The sequence below is a fragment of the Alligator mississippiensis genome, chromosome 12 (assembly GCF_030867095.1).
Source record: "Alligator mississippiensis isolate rAllMis1 chromosome 12, rAllMis1, whole genome shotgun sequence".
In the NCBI taxonomy this organism is placed as follows: Eukaryota; Metazoa; Chordata; order Crocodylia; family Alligatoridae; genus Alligator; species Alligator mississippiensis.
The window spans coordinates 19,116,239-19,136,837 of record NC_081835.1 but is presented as its reverse complement, the minus strand read 5'-3'; the positions used below and the strand labels follow the sequence as shown (position 1 = coordinate 19,136,837).

Below are 20,599 nucleotides of genomic sequence, written 5' to 3'. Positions count from 1 at the left end.
ACAAGGCAACAGGCGATGTGCTCTCCCAGGGTTTGAGGGGCCCTGTCCTGCGTGACCTGGGAATTCCCACACAGGATAAAGCCCCTCGGGCACTGGGAGTGCCAGCTTGGCTTTCCCCTCTTACAGAGACGTGCCCGAGGGAGGGACATGTCTCCATAAATGGAGAAAACTGGGCATATGTTCCTGGGGTTTGAGGCACTGGATCCTGCATAGGAATTCCCTGGGGAGGCTGGAGAGGATAGGAAGCTCCTGGCTGCCTGTGCTTTCGTGCTATTAATTGTCATTAATAGCCATTCAGCAAATAGATATCTGCTGCTAAATAGCAGCACAAAATGAAACCACCTTTGTCACAGCCACAAATTTTCAACATCTGGGGGCAACAAAGAGCATAGGCATCTGTTTTCTTGGCTTTTGTGCCACCGTAACATTTTATAATGGCACAAAAGTGGTGTCCGTTTCTGCCCCTAGTCCCCCATTATGAAGGCTGAGTTATTTTACACATTTGCATAGCACAGTCGGTCCTTCCTCCTGTTGCCAAGAGCTACTGCCACATCAAATACTTAAGCACTCTCTTCCCTGTTTTTACACCATGTTGTGCATGGGTGCAACATGCATAAACCACAAATAAAAAATACTAGGACTACAGATCTGGTTTGTGCTTTAACTGCTCCTTCAACTCCAGGGAACTGGTCCCTTGAATTACAGTAGAAGAGCACCCCCAAGTGGACAGCAGCAAATGTTACTCCAGAGAGCGCCTCAGGGAAGTTGAGTTAAGCTGGAAGCGCCTCTGTCACAGAACAAAAAAAAAAAAAAAAAAAGCCTAACAAGCAGTCATTGTTTGAACACCTGCAGATCTCCCTCTACAGCTGGGAGGATGCCAGCAATGCCGTTTCTTGCTGGCCAGAGTTCAAACTGTGACCTTTTTAAACAGGAAGCAGGCGAAGGCTGGGGTTTCATGTCAGAAATCTGGCAAGGGGAAAAGCAGAGAAACTGAGAAGGTAGAGAGGTCCAAGCTGCATAACAAATAAAAGAGTATTTCAAAATGTCATTAACCTTCCTGCCTTACCCTGTACTCACTGCCACCTTTGTGAAAGCACCCTCCTCCTCTACCTTCTTTATTGGCATGTACTTGCACATGGCTACAGTGGGGTTCACACCATGTTGAGAAGACAGTCAGCGCTCAGTCCTTGTGCTTAGACATATCGGGAAACCATTTTAGAAGCCTACACTTCAGAAATGACAGAGCACCTGTCAGTTATGTCATGTCGCATCAGTAAATCAACAGCAGTACACGCTGCTTTATGAGGCTGGACAAAACTGAAGCCTATTGGTGCTTCAATATGCTGGCAGACTGGGAGGCCAAGGGGTTAAAGACAACAACCAGGAGTCAAGACTCCCACATTTAATGAAGACCAGATTGTGGTTAACAAGCATCTTTCACAAGTGAGAATCCCAGTTTACCTTCCCATGACAGAGATATACACTACTTCTCTCCTTCAAAAGGGGCTTTGGAAATTCTAGGTGTAAATGGAAAAGAAGAGGACAGCTTAGCTAGAATTTGGTTCACTTTCCTGAAAAAATGAAGCATTCAAGAATCTTCCAGGACAAGGGTAAGATTTTTCCCTTGCACTTATAAAAAATAATAATCAGAAGATAGGCCCTCACAGTGAACACAGCTCATGAAGGGAACTGTAGTGGGGCTGTAAGGGGAAATCGAATCTTAACATGACTAGTTTAACCAATCTGGGACTCATGAAGTAGGGGAGGGGGAGAGGAAGGAAGCCCTTTACACATATTTTCTGTTCCAATGAAGCTAGGAAAAATGCGAGGCATGTATTTTGGCTTAAGGAAAAAAAATCAAGCCTGTCCAAAATTCACAAATGTTTTATTCCAAGTAACACTGAAAAAAGAAAAAGAAAATCAAGGGGAACACCTTGCTTGTTTGATCTCTACGTAGGCATTTCAAATTAAGTAGATTACATACTTCTAGATGCTCCTTGTCAGTAAGAGTTTTACGTTGCAGGCAGGCTGGGGCATAAAAGCTGTAGCACCCTGCTGCTGCAAGGATGCTACAAGTTCCAGTGTGCTCTTTGCTGAGCAGGGTCTCCTGAGCTCAGGTTGTCCTGAGCTAACTAGGGAATGCAAGGGACTGCCCCTTTCTCACACAGCACACTAAGAATATTACCTGCACAAGAGTGCTTACCCTTTTCTTTCTGTGCAAACATTAATAGATTTTGTCCTGTGGATAGCTCCCCTCACATTCACAGCTCCCTGGACCACTTCCTTCCATTTATGATCACATAATAGCTCTGTGGCAGATGCTGGTATTGCTTACAGGAGAAGTATTTTTATTTTTCAGCTGTCCTTTATTACAATTTAGCAGCAGGGAAAAATAGTATGATAGCATCTTCCAGCTATACATTGACCGTTGAGAGAATCACTGTGCTGTGGTGACTTTACAAATGATAAAGCCCAGGCCAAATTTCTCAAGAGCAAGGAGAATGTCATCTTCAAAAAAAATGGAGCAGAGTAGCGGCATATGCACTTAAAGGTGTTTATACCACAAAAAGTTAAACATCCTCCTTCCCTATTCCATAAAGAACCTGAAGCCTGCCAGAACAGAGCCAAAAAAACCCTGTCACCCTTTAAAGTCTTCTAAGAATTACTTTTAAGTGATGGATTTAGTAATATGGAAATACTGCTTTTACCAATAACTTCATAGATTTTATTACCTCTTTGTCATAGTCCTAATGCTATTTACATGTCTTCCACCTGTTGAAGCCTAGGCTATACCTCAATTCTAACCTCTGGAGTAGGACCTGCCTATTTGTACAGTACTAGCATAAAAGGGTTCCCCCAAACCAACCATAGTAAAAAAATAATACGTTTCAAAGTATCAGCTTGATGTATTGAAAAACACTTCTGAAAAGAAATAGGTTCCTGCCCATCTGGACTACATTCCTTTGCACAGTTACTTTAAGAGGCATACTTATTTGAAATATTCAACATTCACCTTCAGAATTCAAAAGCACCAAGTCCATGTTAGCTCCAAAGTTGTACTTTATTTAATTAGAAAGCAGAATGTTTAGGCATGAGCTCTTTTTTGTGAATGTCCCTTGCACAATGAGCAGGTCCTGCCTTGAGGACATATCTGCCTGTAGCTATACCAAGGTTCCGGCACTAGACAATGTAACAGGTGCATCGAACAAGCGCTCTTCACCAGACACGTAAAAACTGATGGTCTACCAAGTTGCTGAGAAGGTATTTGACAGAAAAATGCAAGTAACATCTCCAGCTCAGCCAGAATGATATGCCCAGAACCAAGGTCTTCTTCATTTTAACAGTGAAAGTTTTGATTGGTTTTATGGGGAAAATTCTTCTTCCCCTCAGAAGTCTTAGCAAAACCACTCCCTACGTTTGCATCGAAAACACATGCTGTTAATCCTAAAAAAGACTCTGAATAAAAGTAAGAATGTAGTGTGAAGTAACAGCAAGCATGTTGTCATAACAGTACTCTTTAATCATGGGTACTTCACTGCATCATTTCCACCCCTTTTCCAATTCTGGTCCTTGTCCAAAAATGAGGGTGGTGGTAAGGTGGGGGGTTTTTTTGGTTTTCATTATTTTTAAAGTACAATCTTGAATTTCATTTCAAGAGGTATGGCTCTCGGAGCTTGCAGAACTCTCATGTATTTTGTAGTTGAATTAGATGGTTCATACAGCAAGAGCTTCTGGACCTTGTCTACATTTTTCTCCATGACATACAGTAGAGAAGATCCCATCACTCAAAGCAGAACAGAGTAGCAAGAGAAAATACATAGAAACTCAAAATTGATGCAGTACAGACAAATATGCCAACACTGCTATCTCCCACACTGGTTCTCAGGCTAGCAATACTGCTTGGAAGGAATTTTGTGCATGTCAGGAATCTTGCAAATAAAGATTATTGCATTTGGTCCTAGGCATCTAAAAAAAATACTGAAGGTTTAAATGAAAATGAGAGACTACAGATTTTTCAGCTCCGTTAAAGTCTTTTATAGGCACTGCTCCAATATGAAAGACTAGCCCTGAAGCATAAAAAGGAATCCCTACACCTCCTTGACAAATGTTTTCACTATCAAATAATCAAGTCAACACGAAAATATTTAAGCACGTGCTGGAGATGGAGCAGAGAAGTCTTCTGTGTGGAAGAGACATGAATTACTTGACAGCAATTCTGGATCCTGGACTATAAACTAAACTTTTCTTAAAGTATATAAATTCCACTTGCAGCATTTCATATGAATGAGTCTCTCACAATTGACCAGAAACAAGCAGTCAAATACTTGTCCCTTCATTGCTGCTAGGCCAGCACTTATTTAAAAATGAAAACACCTTGGGTTTAATGCATGGGCACAAGGGTATTGGCATCTAACTAGCTGTGAGATACATTTCCCAACTCGTGTCAGAGCTAGAAGTTACTATGGTCAAGGTGGTGATGAAAATGGTAGCTGGAGCATTTACAAGGCTTCCCTGTCTTGTCAGGTTTAAAGGGTAAACTCTTTAGGCACAATATCTGCTTGCCTGGAGGAACCAAGACAGACCTGAGCTTTTCTTCTTATGAAGAGAGGGGAAAGCATTTTTATTTTTATTCTCTACAGAAACTAGGCAACAGTCTGAAGCCAATACTCATCGTATGACAAGACCTAACTTAATTTACAGGACATTTGGAAATAGAGGCAGTTTTGTAAAGACCCTAACAAACTGCCTCTCCCAATCTGCCATATTAAAAAAACAAAACAAAAACAAAAACAAAAAACCAACCTAAACAAAACCAAAAACTGAACATATTAAACATGGTGTGTGCTTACAACCATAATTATGGAACTCCAGTGCCAGAGGGAAATCTCTCTCTTGGCACATCCACTGTAGAGGTGCAAACACAAAATATACAGAAAAAAAAAATCCCTTCCAATATACAACCCTCCCCACTCATGCCCATTTACCAAAGCCTGTGAAAGCTTCAGATCTACCATTTCAGCAAGGGCATAAAAAAAATTAGAGCTGTCAAATGAAATCCAATTCAGAAAGATGGATTTACTAATAAAGTAATTAAAATACATTTTTCTTTAAAAAGGGTTTTTTGCCATTTTCTAACCCTTTATAAAATGCAAACAGTATGCTAAAAAAGTCTGAACCAAAGGGAATGTGCTTTGGAAACATTATTAAAAATATATGTTCCAAAAAGCATGATGTGCCCGAGTTTGTTTTATTTTTCACCTGATTGGATAATTTCGAGAACACTCCTCCCCCTTCCCTGGGTCCATAAGAAGCTGGCTTTAGAAAAGAAGAGCTCCCATGCTGCCAACTTCACTCTGCTCCTTGACAAAGATTTCAAAGTACTGGTAAATGATAGTGACAGCAAGCAAAATTCCAGTTCCAGACCCAATTGCCCCAAGGAAATCTGCCAGGACAGAGAGGGCACCAATGCAGAGACCACCAAATGCAGCAGCTGTGGGAATATACCTGTAAAATACAATGGTAATAAGAAAAGCACTGTCAAATTTCACTTTGGATTTGAATCGCACTACCTTTCACATGCAAGACTGCAGTACTGTTGTAGGATAAAGGTACCTGGTACTGTAACCTAAAATCAAGAGCTGAGTATTTTTCCTAGAAAGGAAATATCAACTCCTTTAAAATAAGAAACTAGACTTCAGACAGCCAGGGTCAGAGTGATTTTTCAGCAGCTACCCTACAATTTGATACCACTGTTACTAATAAATATAGAATTGTTTTGTAACAGTTTCAACAACCAGGAAGGAGGAACATGCATTAGGATCATCACACTAGACAAGGTGGGAACATAGCTTGGCCCAACAGGACAAACTGGAGTTATGGATAAGAAAAGGCTCCAACCAGCTGCATTAGTAAGCATAAAGGGCCAGTCTATAGCAACTGGCTCACCCAAAATACAATGTATCTTCTTCCAAATACTTTAAAGTTAGGATTGTGATGGACCAATGGAAACTGGCACCTATATCCCAATACAAATTACATGTTTATATTATGGATCAATACACAGTGGGAAGCACTGCAGAACTCAAAGAGATCCCTTTTGTCCACCTCTTGGCAAAGTATTTTAATGATTAAATATTTTTTAAAGTATTTATGTAGAACATAGAACTCTGACCCAGAACTGTATGTAATTGAGGGATCTGAATATATTTAACCTTACTCATCAAAACAGAGTGTTTGAAAATGTAAATGCCTGTTTAAAAGGCCACGTGTATTCCTATAGGCAAAACAAATAAAATAAAAAGACAGTAGAAATATAGCTACATATGCATGATTACATGAAAGAGCTTTACAATGACCTGCTGTAAATGTTTCACCTGATTACTCATCTATTCTACTCCAGATGAACACTGTAGTTTAACTGTACTATACAGTACTAGCACAGGAGTGGACAAACAAAACAATGACTAGTTCAGCTAATGTGTGTTCCTGAGTATTAAGATCCAACCATTTCCTTTAGAAGTTTGTGTTACATCTGTCCACAGCTTAAGTTGTATTACTCACATGTTGTAGTCCTTACAGCCATACGAGGATGCTAAAACATCACAATAACTGTTTACTAAGTTGGGCAATTGCATATACATGTCCTTAAAGGAGACAATTTGGGCCTTAATTCAACAGCTCTTATTCTGCGCAGGGAACCCTAAATCACATACATCCCACAACTGTCAAAGAGGACTGAAGCCAGGACGTTCACTACCACAAATAAGTTTCTACCACTTGAGCTATGTCCTTTTGCTGTGAAGTAGTAGTGCAACCTATTACCTCTGGGCCTAGCCATTAGCAGAAGATGAACATGTGTGCTAGGGCAGAACATTACATGAAGACTGACCTGGAAAGAACATGATGTATTTTTATCTCACCTGTTTAGTTCATGTACCATGGAGGTTTCTCTATGGCCTCTCATGACCATCTGTTGCTCTTTCAGTTGTTTGGCAACCTGCATTAAGGCAAGAAACTGAGGTTATAAATTTGATGCCAGTTTAAAAGATACTATCACAGAATCTACTAGCAGTTTAGAATTAGTAGCAAGGTACTGTAGTGGCTACATGTCAACCACCTTCCAAAAAACAATATTAAAAGCAAAGGGGAACCATTTACAAGGATTATGTTTATTTGAATTTGTCTTTTTCCCACTCTTGTAAGCCAGGATGGGCTGAGTAAATAAAACACCATCCATTATTGGATGCTTTTTGGGATAAGTCAAATGATGCTGAAAAAGAAACCACCACTGGGAACAGGCAAACTATAAAAGAGCAAGTTCCTAGTGGAATCATTTACCAACCAGTAAGCAAAACCAGGTAACCTTTAACAAAGTCAAACGTGGTTCTGTATAACAAACTGCAGTTTTTTTGTGCTAGCTCCTGTAAACTCCAGAGATACAAATTCAAGGAGTTTTAAGCCCTTTTTTTTTTTTGTTTAAAGCAACTAGGGTCTAACAATCTCTCCTGTAGTGCTGAGACAGCATTCATACAAAGGTGCTGAAAGCTATTTGGTATTTTACGCACAATAAAAAAACCTAGTCAACGTCTCGTGACTGCTGCACAAAGGTCCTCTCACTCGCCTAAGCAGCTAGGTGCAATCCCAAAATGAAAGTGTTCCAGCTGTTATAACAACTATAATGAGAACTGTACATTGCTCATATTCCATTTTTTAGTTCATACAGTTGCAAAAAAGCTCACCTCCTTACCAAAACCACACACCCCAAACAGCCTCAATGTCAGCCATTTTCCACTTTTGATTACGCCCAGCAATGCAATTTAAGAATGAAACATTTTGTCTGAGCTTCAAGCATCTTGGAACAACTGGCCCTCCCTGAGGCCAAACATGTATACAAGATGAATTATTTTCATGGTACTTGGAAACACTGTTACAGCTAACTCTTATACCCAAAGAGGCCTCAAGAAAGCTTATTTTGGCCAGATGTGTATTCAAGTACTGCTTTTAAATAAGGTAATTACTCACACTATGTAGCTGTGTTCTCTCCACTATCCTGGAGAAATGTATGCCTTTCATGTTGTTCTGTTTTCTTCTATACTACCCAAGTGATATTTAAGCATCTTTTTTCTTAAGCTGCTCACCAAGAGCATTTTGGGTTTTTTTGTTTTTGTTAAAGAGGCAACGAACAAGGAGACAGCAAAAAGGACATAAAGTACGAATCGGGAGACCAAGATTCTACCTTTGTGTGCCCAAATTCTCCCACTTGTAAAATGACAATGGTAATGCTTACTCACTCACTAAAGTCCTTGAGATCCTCAAGACAAAAAGGCAGAGTATGTATGCAGCATTACTGAAGCACATCTGGCACTAGCCTATAGTGTCCATTTCAGAATATTACTGGGATGGAATAATTACTGCACAAGAATTCTCCTGACTTTATGCTGCAAACTTATTTATTTTACTTACATCTTTGGCAGAAGAGCCAGAGACTTCAATCCATGTCTTAGAGAAGAACGCACAGGAGCCCAACATAAATACTATATAAACAACGGCATGGACAGGATCTTCTAACACTGAAGTAAAGGACTCAGGAGGTGACAGATAATAGCAAAGTCCACCAACTGGATAAGCACGAGCAGGACCTCCAGATGACGTGTCCTAAAAGGAAGAAGCAGATTTGTCCTGCTTAGTTTCATCTCCCCACCTGTTAGCAGTTTGACTAGCCCCCATGAAAACCACCTCAATTACTGGGTAATACTCATGCAGTGCAAAGGGATTTGAGTTTTTCCAATAAGAGCAGTTTTTCAATGACGCAGCAGAATATAGTGACACATGAACCAAATGAACTAGGGTCAGCAAAGGAGGAAGAAAACCCAACCAGTTAGAGACTGAACATATATATTCAAAGGAGAAAGCTACATACTCTACAGTCAACAACAAAGGAAAAAACACCAGAGGCTGGACTATTAGTCTCAGGATGAATAATTATGCCTGTGAATAAGTGGCCTTATTTTTAGAAAGGCTGTCTCCCAGGCTGGGCATTTAAGTGGGGCCCTTATACAGCAGATTATAGAAAACAGCCAAATACTTACAGACCAGGTACCCAGTAGGCTAACCAACAAGTTGCCACTGAAGCGAGCAGACAGCATCTGGGAGATCACGTACAAATTGGATACCAGGGCAGACTGAAGAATGATGGGAATATTGGAAGTATAGAACAGCTTGATGGGGTAAGTGTTGTACTGGCCACGGTAGCGGGCAGACTTGATGGGGAGGTCCACTCTGAAGCCCTAAAGTAATCAGAAGAAAATAAATCATTATATTTTAGAGTTGACATACAGATACAGAGTACAGCAAGCCCACTGTTTCAACAAGACCTCATCAAAAGTCCTGCTGGGAAACCTGCAGGTGTCATGTTCTCTGCCAGCTAAGCCGTCCACTTAAAAAACTTCTACCAAGACCCTGGAACAATTACAGCTGGGCAAGGCAGCTTAAACATACAAATGTATTAAATGCCACAGTTTTTAATGGACAATCTTCAGTTTGCTGGTAAACAAATTCAGCATAGTGCCCAGGAGAGGAAGCTTTAAAACTAAACTATCACTGTTTGTGGACTTTTTGCTGCATTGAACAATGAAAGGACACAGATTTTTTTAAAAGTCTAAGGTGTTTTCTATCAAAATGGCCTGGCCTTTTTGGCAAGGTCTACTACAATACACATATCCATCAGCTCTGTTGGAGAGTAATGACAGATCACAAGCCTTTGGTGGATGCAGTAAGTCAAGTATAGAGCCCGTAGCCTCTGCAGATCAGGTAACTGAGTACCAGAAGCAAGAAGCCTTCTAAACACATCAGCTGGTAAAATGTAACCCTGAAAGCAAATCAAGCTTTAAAACACTCAGCACATCAAAATTTCATGGAAGAATACAACCACCAAACACTGGACTAATTTTATTTGTATTGATCTTCAGAATCATCAGCTTTTCTATGGAAGCATTTCTAGAATCTCTACCCAAAGCACATGAAAATGCAAGTGATACCAGGTAATGTATATAAATATAGTGAACCATGCAATCCTGTATTTATTATTTCGATAACAAGCACTTTTTAGACAACGTTCTCAGTTCCAACTGACCTGGAAGTAAATGACAATTGCAAAGACAAAGATGGTGGCAATCAGGTTCATGAGGTTGGGAAGGTTCTGGCGGTAGAAAGCTTCACGGAGAGCTCTGACTTTATCTGTACGAGTAGCCAGCAGATGAAACAGAGCAATGATGGCGCCCTCAAACTCCATTCCTTAAAGGAGAAAGAAGTTGCAAGGAAAAGTTAGTTCAGATATCTTGTGACCCTGAGACTTTGTCCTATTAAGTAGGGTTTGGAAATACACTTTAGAATAGGATTTTAAAAGTACTTGCTTTTAAAAGTACTAAATCTGCTGTCACTAGCGAGTTTTACCAGAGACCTCCAAGGAACTGGTCAGGCCACACACTTGCTATAGGAAAACAAATGAATATGGAAAAATGCTGCTAAGTCCAGATGCTAATAGTCTAAACACGGATTGTATATCCCACAGCTTTTTTACCACAGTGCCAAAGAACACACCTTAACATAAAGTAACAATTGTATAAAATAAAGGAATTTAGAGATGAAAACAGAGCACTTAGTAGCTGCAGAATGCAGTGTATCTTGAAAAAGTGAATCATTCTTCAAAATAGTTTTGGAACTGCACTAAGCAAAGTTATTCAAAAACCCAGATTTCCCACAAAACAAGCAATAAGCACAAAGGGCAATGCAGTATTACAGAATCAAAACCAAAATGACTAAGTGACATTTCAGAGGGACACAGTACTTTGTTTTCCCTAATCCAAGTTGTCTTTTACACTTCAGGAGAACCCAACGCTCACAAAGCAAACAATTTTGACTCCCGCTGAAAAAAAGTAAAGTCACATCATTAAAGCCCAAGGCTATGCAAGAATAAGTTTCGAGCGTCCTAACTACAAAAAAAAAGGCTCCTTTGAATCAGTGGCACTTGCAGCTGCAGGCTCATAGATGGCCCCTTTTGGGCAGAGCAATCTTACATTCCATATTTCCCCCACAATCCTCAGGATTATCATCCCTCTTGCCAGTCTCTGTTAATCAAACATGTAACCAGTAACCCTAAAAGTGGTGCAAGTACTCTGAACACTTAAGGGGCAAAAACAACATAAGTGGAAAAAGCTGCAGATTAAGTATTAAACACTCACAGCTTATTTTTACACCTCAAACTGGCTGCCTTTCCATAAGCAGATACTATGTTACAAAATTAGAGTGCTCTTTATTTCCTTCATCTCATCTCTCCTTGCAGTACCATAGGGTACTTTCATGGCATTTACACCTAGCATATGAACATTCCCCACATAACTGGGATTCCCTTCGATAAATGCTACAGGTTAAGAAGTCAGGAGCAGCTTTTGATGGTTATTTTCCCACATTGTTTTTTTTCTTTTTTGGGCTTAGAAATAAGACATCTCTAAAACTCAAATGTGCTTTGGACGCTCATCACGGTGCTATGAATAGGAAATTTAGGTAACTGATGCTTCAGAATGTGGAAAAATGAATGTAAATATACAAGGGTAGCCTCTTCATCTTTCATAAATAAGCCCTAACGTGAGTAAAGATCATAGAGAATAAATATGTTACCTCGACCAGTGTTCACAGTGGTGGGGCTGAATGCCTTCCATACAATAGTCTCACAAATGTTAGTAGCAATGAAGAGAGAGATGCCAGAGCCAAGACCATAGCCTTTCTGCAGAAGCTCATCCAATAGCAGAACTATCAATCCAGCAACAAAAAGCTGCAGGAAAGGAAACAGCATTATTCACTCAAGGCTTCACCCTTTTTATTTTCCTAACAATGCTCACTCTGTACAAGTGCTTTGTGCCACTGGAGGTGGCAAAAAAGAAAATCACCAGAGGTTAAGCAGCAAAAATCCGATTTAGTTGGCAGACACTGGTGTCTTGATCTCTTTTTACTCCATTAGAAATGAACAATGGCCCTTTAGGCTGTTTGTTCACACCTTCTACACTCAGGCTAAAAAGGGAGCATGATGTTGAAGAGTGATGCGTATGGTCTGGTATAAGGATTACCTGAATTGTGATAAGCAAACAGATGCCAGTACCCATCTCTGATGGATCTCCGTACATCCCAGTCATTACATAGACGATAGATTGACCGATGGTAATAATCATGCCAAACACTGTAGAATAAGAAAAAGTACTGGCTGTTTAGTCTGTAGATTTACACCCAGAAGGAAGGTAGACTAAGTAACAGAGATTTTTCACTGTAGGGTCTGAACTGAGAGGACTGTTTCATTAACTCCTTTCTTAAGTTAAAATGAATTTTAGTCAGTGAAATCAGCTGTAAGACACTACAACACTTACAAATACTTCATAGCCACAGTGAGAGAAAACTGCCATAAGACAAGAAGCAGAAAAATTTCCATGCTTGCAGGAAATACTTTTAAGAATACCTTGAGTAATAAGCTACTGAGCTGATTCTTAAGCATTTTAGATGAGGTTTTTTTCCCCCTAATAAACAGATCTGTGTGTGTACCCCTTGTGAAATAAATAAGTTGCAATGAAGACATAACTAAAATTAGCTAGAAATTTACCACTGGAGCAGTAACAGGACAGTTTATTGCAAGGAGTCATATCAAGAGTCACAAGAACGAAAGAGGAACATCTGCAACAAAGAACCGCTTCATTGTTTTGCCCTGCAAATATGCTTCAGTCCTAAGCAAGGGACCATTTCTAGGCAGCCAGGGTTGGGGGTTGGCTTTCCAACGTGCATTAAATGCTTGGCTTCTCTGCTGTATGTGCAGAGGGACTTAGACACATATCCACTAGGAATGTGACTGAAGCTTACTAGATAATAGGCCAAACAGCAATCCAACAACAAATTAGAGCACTAGAGTATTGATTTGGAATCAAGACGCTATCACTAAGGGAGACCTGTACGTCAGACTCTAAGATCTGTCACAGGGTTAAGTTCACAGCTTACCGCTTCCATTGTTACAGTGAGGCCCTCTCGGAAAGAAAAGAAAAAGCATTCTATAAGAACCTCCTTCATTATCAGTTGCTACTTACATTTCTGCGCTCCATTGAAGAGAGCTCTGTCTTTTGGGGTGTCACCAACTTCAATTATCTTGGCACCAGCCAGCAGCTGCATGATGAGCCCAGAAGTGACAATGGGTGAAATACCCAGCTCCATCAATGTACCTGTCATATGCAGAAAGTGGAATGAAACAGAATCAATTCAGTCCAGCCATGTCCACGGCAAAAACTGATAGGCTTACCTCACCAGGGAGAACTAATATGACACAGCATTAAAAATAATACTTTTTACTTTATAAAAATTATAAAGTCTAAGTAAGTTTAAAAATAAAAGCTTTCAATGGAAATTGAAGCTTGATGAAAATCAGTTTAAACCATGCATCATAGCATCACTCCTCAGAGCTTTTAGAATCATAAGATCAATCCTTTTTCAACAGGTATCCCAGGTTTAGATGATATAAAGCTTCTTTCACTTTTTTTTTTTTTTTTAACAAAAGGACATTCAAAGGAGTTCTGAGGACAGAAATGAACAACTGTACAAATGTTCCAAAATTATATGGTAGTCTCTTCCCTTCCTATTGTGCTATAGTTAACAGATATTGAAAACTGATGTTATATACTTGTGTGCGCATGCGCACGCACATGCACATCGACTGGTATCAAAGTATATTGAAGCGACTATACTTCACTTGACTTGTATCAGCATTAAAAAAAAAAAATCTTCAGTGAACAACCAGCCAGACTACAACCACTAAGGATTTTTCTGTCCTGTGATTCACTCAAAGGCATCACTAAAACAAAACTAAAAAGCTACCATATAGCTGGGAAACTGCATTCAAATGCACTGTACTTGCTGCAGAATTTAGACCCATCTCATTCTCCTCTTGTTTTCAAAGGCTATTTGGCTACACTGTAGATATTTGCAATGGAAGACATATGCCCATCCATATATGGAATTTTTGATACTGTTTATGCCAGCTCTAATCCCCAAATGTGTTTGCTTTATGTTTTACCTGTGTTTATTGCTTTAATTCAGATATTAAACATCATTAATAAAAACCTGCAAACCAAGATAAGCCCCAAATGTTCAATGGAGACAAATTATGTAGCAACTGGAAATACAACAAAATCATGCACTAGGAAGTGAGAAATTTCCCCAAGAAGTGGGATCATACCTCTATTTGAAGCCAAAATTACTCTCATCCAGTAGAAAGGATCCGCTGAGTCTGATGACATGATACCAAACAAGGGAATCTGAATGTCCATGCAATGAAAGGGAAGTGAGGTTAAATAAAATTACGGACTTGGTTTCCCTTATTTTAAGGAAGGGTTGAAGGACTGTCACACACATACCTGGCAGCATACTAAGAAGATGAAAAGAGTGATAGCTGTCCATAGCACTTTTTCTTTAAACTGAATCTAAAGCAAGAGAGATAAAAGGGAGAATTATACTGAGTAAGCTGTCACTGTCAATGTCTGATCTATTAAGCCAGTTAAGTAAACTCTGATAGCAGCCTGAGCTCATTCTACTTTTCCACCCTTTACAAGATAAGTAAATATAGGCTCCTTGAAGAAAATTGCCAATCCCCCTTTCATTCCTTTGATACTGTATAGAGGTTTGAAAGAAAGTGCCAAATCTTTACTTAAACTTCTATTCAATTAAACAAGCTTACGTAAACAATAAGGTAATTCCAGTGTTTTTACTGATATTGATACTTATAATTTAATACCCTAAAGAAAAAGAGCTTTTAGCACCAAACTAAGATTATTGTTTGAATTAGCTGCATTTCAGAGAAAAAGATAATTTTAAGTTTAATTTTTAGGTACACAAGTTCATATTTCTCACATGCACAGCCATTAGCTTATGCCTTCTCTAAAAAGTTGACTGTTTTATATATATATTTACTGAAACAATTGCTCATCACAGTACTTTTAGCATACATGCAGTTATGCACCAGTACATAAAGGTACCTTTTTATCAATACCATTATACTCACAGCTGCAAGGGTAGTACTACTATAACTATTTCAGTTAAAAATAATCACGCTGCTGACCACTACAGTCACGTCAGTTCAAAACCTGTATCAGCTAGGCCTCATACATCTTATCTTTCACAAATAAAGAACGATGAAGGACAGTTTCAATAACATACCTTCCTTTCTGGCTTTTGGATTTCAGGCAAGATAACACAGAAGGGCTTGATTACTTCCAGAAATTTTACTGCAAAACAAAAAGTTAAAAAGGCAAATGAAACACAGGTATGAAATTGATAGCAAATTTGATTACTAGGCACTGAAACTTGATAAAACATAATCTGAAAAGTTAGTTTTTACAAGTCTTCAGGATTCCAATTGTGGGCTTAGGGCTCTCGCACCCTAACCCCACATGGATAACTGCACTGACAAGAATGAGAACCAGGGGAATGTTAAAGGAAGAGATTCTGGGTGTTTTCTGACTATCTTTCTTGAGAAGGATAGCAGGAAAAAAACAGCCTGTAAGTTTTGCTACATGATGTTTTTTCCCCCCCTCAAGACACACAAATACACTCCCGACTTTGTATTTAGGATGGCTGCTTCCTTAATCTGATGTTGGAAGAATAACGGGCAGAACAGACACTTGGGCCCTGTCCACACGGACATGAACGTTTGGTTCCCTGGGAACAACTAGCCACAGCAGTCTTTGCTGCCTCTAGCTGTCCCTGGGGAACCCCTGTGCCATGTGTCCTCTGGCGCGAGGCAGGTTACTCCAGGTGCGGTACAGGAGGCTGCAGCCAGCACTGGGCTGGCCCCAGCAGCCTTACCTGGGGTCGTGGGGGCCTGCTGGGGCTGCAGCAGCAATCCTGATGCTCAGAGCCTGGCCGGTAGCCAAAGTATGGCTCTGGCCAGCCAAATACTGGCTTTGAGTGGCAAATGCTGCCCCTGCGTGCGCCACTCTTTTTATTTGGTGTGGCTTTTTCCGTTCTTACAGTGCAGAGAAGAGCTGAACGTGCAGTAAGTGGCACCATGGACACTGCACAGCCACGCTCGTCTGGACGCGGCCTTGGCGCGTCGAGCAGAAGGTGTAGTTGGGCCACACAGCTGAATTCAGGCAAAGTTACTCCATCCCAAAGGACTTATGCACGAAACTGCTCTCTAGGGCAGCAGTTCCCAAACTTCGGCAGTTTGGGAAAATGATGTAAAACGATATGATGCTATGACAAAAATGATGCGACAAATATAAAATGATACGACCTTAACTACCACCAGCAAACTTTTCAGTTCAACCTTAAGTACCACCGGCAAATTTTGGTCATTTAAAGTAATTATCATAAATCTGTTAACGCGTACCACTGTGGGTACCGTACCACAGACTGGGAACCGCTGCGCTAGAGCAAAACATTTCCCCTGAGACGACAAATCTCAGCACTCCCCTCAGCTCATGAAAAAAGGAACCTGTTAGAAAGCCTTGAACCCCTCCAAGGTGGAAGGGACACGAGGGAAGCATTTCCCCCCCTCCCAGATAGGCTTTCAAGGTTCAAAAAAGACCCAAACCCAACCACGCTCACACCTCGCACTAGGGGAAGTGTCATGTCTGATGGAGCTCAGCGCCTTGCCCTCCCCGCACAAGCTCTAGGGTGCTTACAACCCTCCTGCAGAGATGCAGGACAAGACACTGTCACAAGAGCTCAAGTCCCGGCAGGGCAGCTTCCCACGCGCGTTAAAGGCTCCGGAGCCCGGGACCCGGGTGGGGGAGGGGGGCCCTCCCGGCCCGAAGGGCGCGGGGAATGCGCTGATTGGCCCCGATGCAGCCCCGGGTGACGGGGGGCAGAAGCGACCTCAGAACGCGGCTGAAGGAAGGGGGTTCCCTCCGGGACACCGTCCCCGCGCGCATTAAAAGCTCCGGGGCCCGGGCCCGTCAGACCGGAACCCCGAGGGGAGGCTCTGGCTCCTGCTCCCCCCTCCCCGCCAGGACCCCGGGGAGAGGCCGCGCCGGTACTCACTCCCCATGGCGGCCGCCGGCGCCGGGCAAAGAGCAGACGAACAGAAAGCGGCGACTGCGAGAGACACGTCAGTGCTCGAGCCGCCGGGCCTCCTTCCGCTTCCTGCCACGCACGGGGGTCGCCGGGAGCCTCTACGCACGCGCGGTGGCCATATTAGTGTGGCCGGAACTATAATCCTCGCTCTGGGGCGGTCCCGCGAGGCACTACTATTCCCGGCATGCACTGCGCCAAGGTAAGACGCGCGCTGCAGCCCCGCCCCCGCCGGCTGTGCTAACGTTCGATTGGCTCAGGGGTTTGTTAATCCTAGAGTTCGGGAGGGGGGCACGCGAAGGCCGCGCGGCATGCTGGGAGCTGTAGTCCCCGCCTGCTCAAGCGCCATAATGGGGGGAGGGGGCCTGAACTGTGGGTTTAGCAACAGTTCAGCAGAGACCGCCTGTGGGCTTGTGGGGGGGTAGGCAGGGAGGGGCAGTTTTTAAAGTTAATGAGCAGGGATCCTGGCTTTCTTTGATTTAAAAAAAAAAAAAAATCCCCAATTTTTCAGTTAAAAAATGTAACCCCAAATCCACATTTTTCTGTAATCAAAATGAAACATCACTATATATCTATATATATTTATATATAGATACAGATATAGCTATAGATATTGTTAGAAATTGTGCACAGAGAAAGGGGTTTCCTTTGGCAATACGGGAAGCACAGCCTGTACCTTCAGGGGCCCACAACTTCCCCCATAGTAACTAAGCACGATAGACAAGCTTAACGGCAGACCTGTGCCTTATTTGGTAAAACTTTTTAAAACTTTATTTTGATTGGAGCTTACGCTGCAGGTGAAAGAAGAGTTACGCAGTACTAGTAATTTTCTGCTAAAGCTTTGCACGTGCGAAAAGCTCATGTAACCAGAGAATATAAATACGTGTGTGAGAGTGCAACGGGGGCCCCTCTGCCTTTCTAAGGTTGGGGGACCTTCGGCCGAATAAACTGGAAAGACCACACCCTCATCTCCTGCTTATTTGAGTCTCAGCTGGGAAATGAGCCCCGTTGGGGTCAGGAGTATTCGCAGGTGTTCCCTTTCCAGGTTGGGAGCTTAAGCAAATAATTTCTCTGACAATATACATATAGAGGGGTTGGGTTACTTTTTTTTAAACCAAAAATTGGGGATTTTTTTTTAATCAGAGAAAACCAGGATCCCTGCTCATGAGTTAGGCCCTCCCCTCTCATGGCCTTGACTCCAGAAGTGTAAATACGGGCACACACAAGTCAGTGGGGCTGCTCTTTGCTCGCCTGGCTTTGCCCCAAGCACTGCAGGGCTCAAGCCTTTTTGTCTGCAGCCATGCGCGGATGTAAGGTGTGCAGATGGCGAGGGGCGGCATCTCGTATAAAAACAACACACATTTTTCTCCGGTTCCAAATAAACGCCAGGCTTGGGGGCTGCGTCCTTCTCTCTAAGATAGAAGCAAAAACCTATATGGCTTAATTGGAATGAGCTAAAAACAACCAGCAGGGCTACGAAACAGGAGCGTCCTTACCAGGAGCAGCTAACAGACAGCAGCGCTGCAGAGGAAAGGCTAGCTTGATGGGTGGAACATCAAGACAGTTTAAAAGGAGAGGGGGCCATCAAGACCTGTGCAATGAAAAGTTTAGAAGAAATTGGTAGATTATAATGAGCCATGAAATCAAGTGACTCCTTCAGCACTGCCTGATTGAAAATGCTGCTGCCACTGCCGTGCACTTGGTTTTAAACTTTGGGTGGAGTAGGGATCCAAGAGTGGGTGTAAGTGCGCTGTTGCACCCTCTGCCCCCATCTGCAGCAAAGAAACTGTTTCATTTCCACCACCAAAAAAATAACCCACCAAAAACTAAGGCTCTTCTGAAATCACAAGACTCCGGGAGCTGGAGGCTTTCAGGAAAACATGAACTTATCAGCCCTACAGCCAAGGATTTGTGTTATGTTCCCCATACAGTGGGTTGGTGTCATTCAAAACATGATGGCAGCATCAGCCATGCTGGTATATGGTAGTGCCAAGAGAAGCTAGGCACTTTTGAGGCATCTGTAAAGGGACAATCTTTGTAGTGAAGATCACTGCAGAGTAAGAGTGATGTTGCTGTAGTCCAGGAATCATACAAGAGACAAGGACTCAATTAGTGTGATATATTTTATTGGACCAACTGCACAGTTAGGATAGTGTTAGACGTGCTTTCGGTCAAGCTTTTATCTGAGACCTGATGAAGAACATCTTGTATTCAATAGCTTGTCTAACTCTATCCCAACTATGCAGCTGGCCCAGTAAAAGATACTGGCCTAAGAAATTCTTGCCTCGTCTGATGTATAAGGACAGACACATAAATAGACAGAGGTTAAAGGAAGGGGGACTACAGGGGTTTTAATAAAAGTCACCTAGACTTATTGTAAGTAGGTAGAACTGGGTCTTTCAGAAGACTTAAATGTGGACAGCTTCGGATCCCTGACAGGATTGCAGAAATAGCTCCTTACACCCGTAGCAGCCAAATACTAACACATTAGATGGCCACTGACATTAGGTTGATTGTACCATTGGATACCAGTATGAAAACACTGAGGCAGAGAAATATGTGAAAACATTTTGTTACATCAAGATATCCTCACCTGCAATATGGTGCGACTGCATTGTGCATACAAATGTCATTTGGTTATGTCAAAACACCATTGAATGAAGACAGAGATTGATGACAGCTTGGTTCAGCAGATTGACATGGCATCAGAATGCCATCATGCTGTGACACAGTATGTCAAAAAAAGTGTCACACCTCTTTGCAATGTCAGCCTACCAAGAGACAGCATGGTGACCTTATGTTAAAAATTAGAGGTAACTATGCTGTAGCATATTAAGCATAGTGCTGGAATTAGTGTCGTCTTCCAGACTCAGCTGCTGTCTCTGTGTATTTGGTTGATTCACATACCATTTCCGCACCTCGGTTTCCCTGTTTGTAAAATGGGGGCAATGATTTCTCATCCATTTATGTAAAGTCATTTGTAATCCTTGGCTGAAATATGTAATAGAATCACAAAGTCTTGTGATCCTTGCCAAGATAAATTGGAATGTCATCAGACATGACAGAATGGCCTTATGCCAAATAAAAATCCTGCGGCTACTATAATCCACCTTCTCCTGGAGGTGTTACTTTTTGGTCAGGTTGGAGCACTTGTGCATGTAGAGGCTGGAAAAAGAAAAGAAACTTCCCAATCTGTTTCCTCTCCTGCACTTGGGCTGTTAAAAATATAAAATTAAACTTTTAGGGATCTCAGTTCAACTCCTTTCACCAGAATTAATCTCACTCTTAAAAATTAGCTTCTTGGAGGTAGACATGAACAATCTGTGGGACTACTAGTAGCCTTTATCAGCGATATAAAAATAGCTGAAGAAATAGATTGTGTTATTCTGCATTGGCTAGCTGTCAGATTTCTTGGTTTGTTGATTGTTTTGAAAAATTAATTTAAAACAATGAAGAGCTTTGATGTGTTTGCCATTGTAATAATAAAAAAATGTTTATAACC

The 20,599-nt window shown here is 41.6% G+C and overlaps 1 protein-coding gene across 1 annotated transcript; it reads right to left on the bottom strand.

Annotated features, from left to right (window-relative positions):
• Positions 1 to 3,042: 3,042 nt before the first annotated feature.
• Positions 3,043 to 17,188, bottom strand: SEC61A1 (SEC61 translocon subunit alpha 1). Its single transcript, XM_006264417.4, has 12 exons — positions 17,068 to 17,188; positions 15,241 to 15,308; positions 14,442 to 14,507; positions 14,264 to 14,342; positions 13,122 to 13,253; positions 12,123 to 12,232; positions 11,677 to 11,830; positions 10,133 to 10,293; positions 9,090 to 9,287; positions 8,464 to 8,655; positions 6,921 to 6,997; positions 3,043 to 5,505 (listed from the first exon to the last, which is right to left on the bottom strand). Exons 1-12 carry the CDS (start codon positions 17,072 to 17,074, stop codon positions 5,319 to 5,321), a joined length of 1,431 nt encoding a protein of 476 aa, XP_006264479.1. The 5' UTR covers positions 17,075 to 17,188; the 3' UTR covers positions 3,043 to 5,318.
• Between the last annotated feature and the right edge of the window lie 3,411 nt (positions 17,189 to 20,599).

Bases quoted from the DNA above. Each gene is read 5' to 3' on its own strand.
- SEC61A1 (XM_006264417.4), bottom strand. The intron at 13,254-14,263 runs GTATGATCCCAC...TGCATATGACAG, and splicing joins AATTTTGGCTTCAAATAGAG to GTACATTGATGGAGCTGGGT. The intron at 5,506-6,920 runs GTGAGATAAAAA...TGTATTTTACAG, and splicing joins ATGGTACATGAACTAAACAG to GTATATTCCCACAGCTGCTG.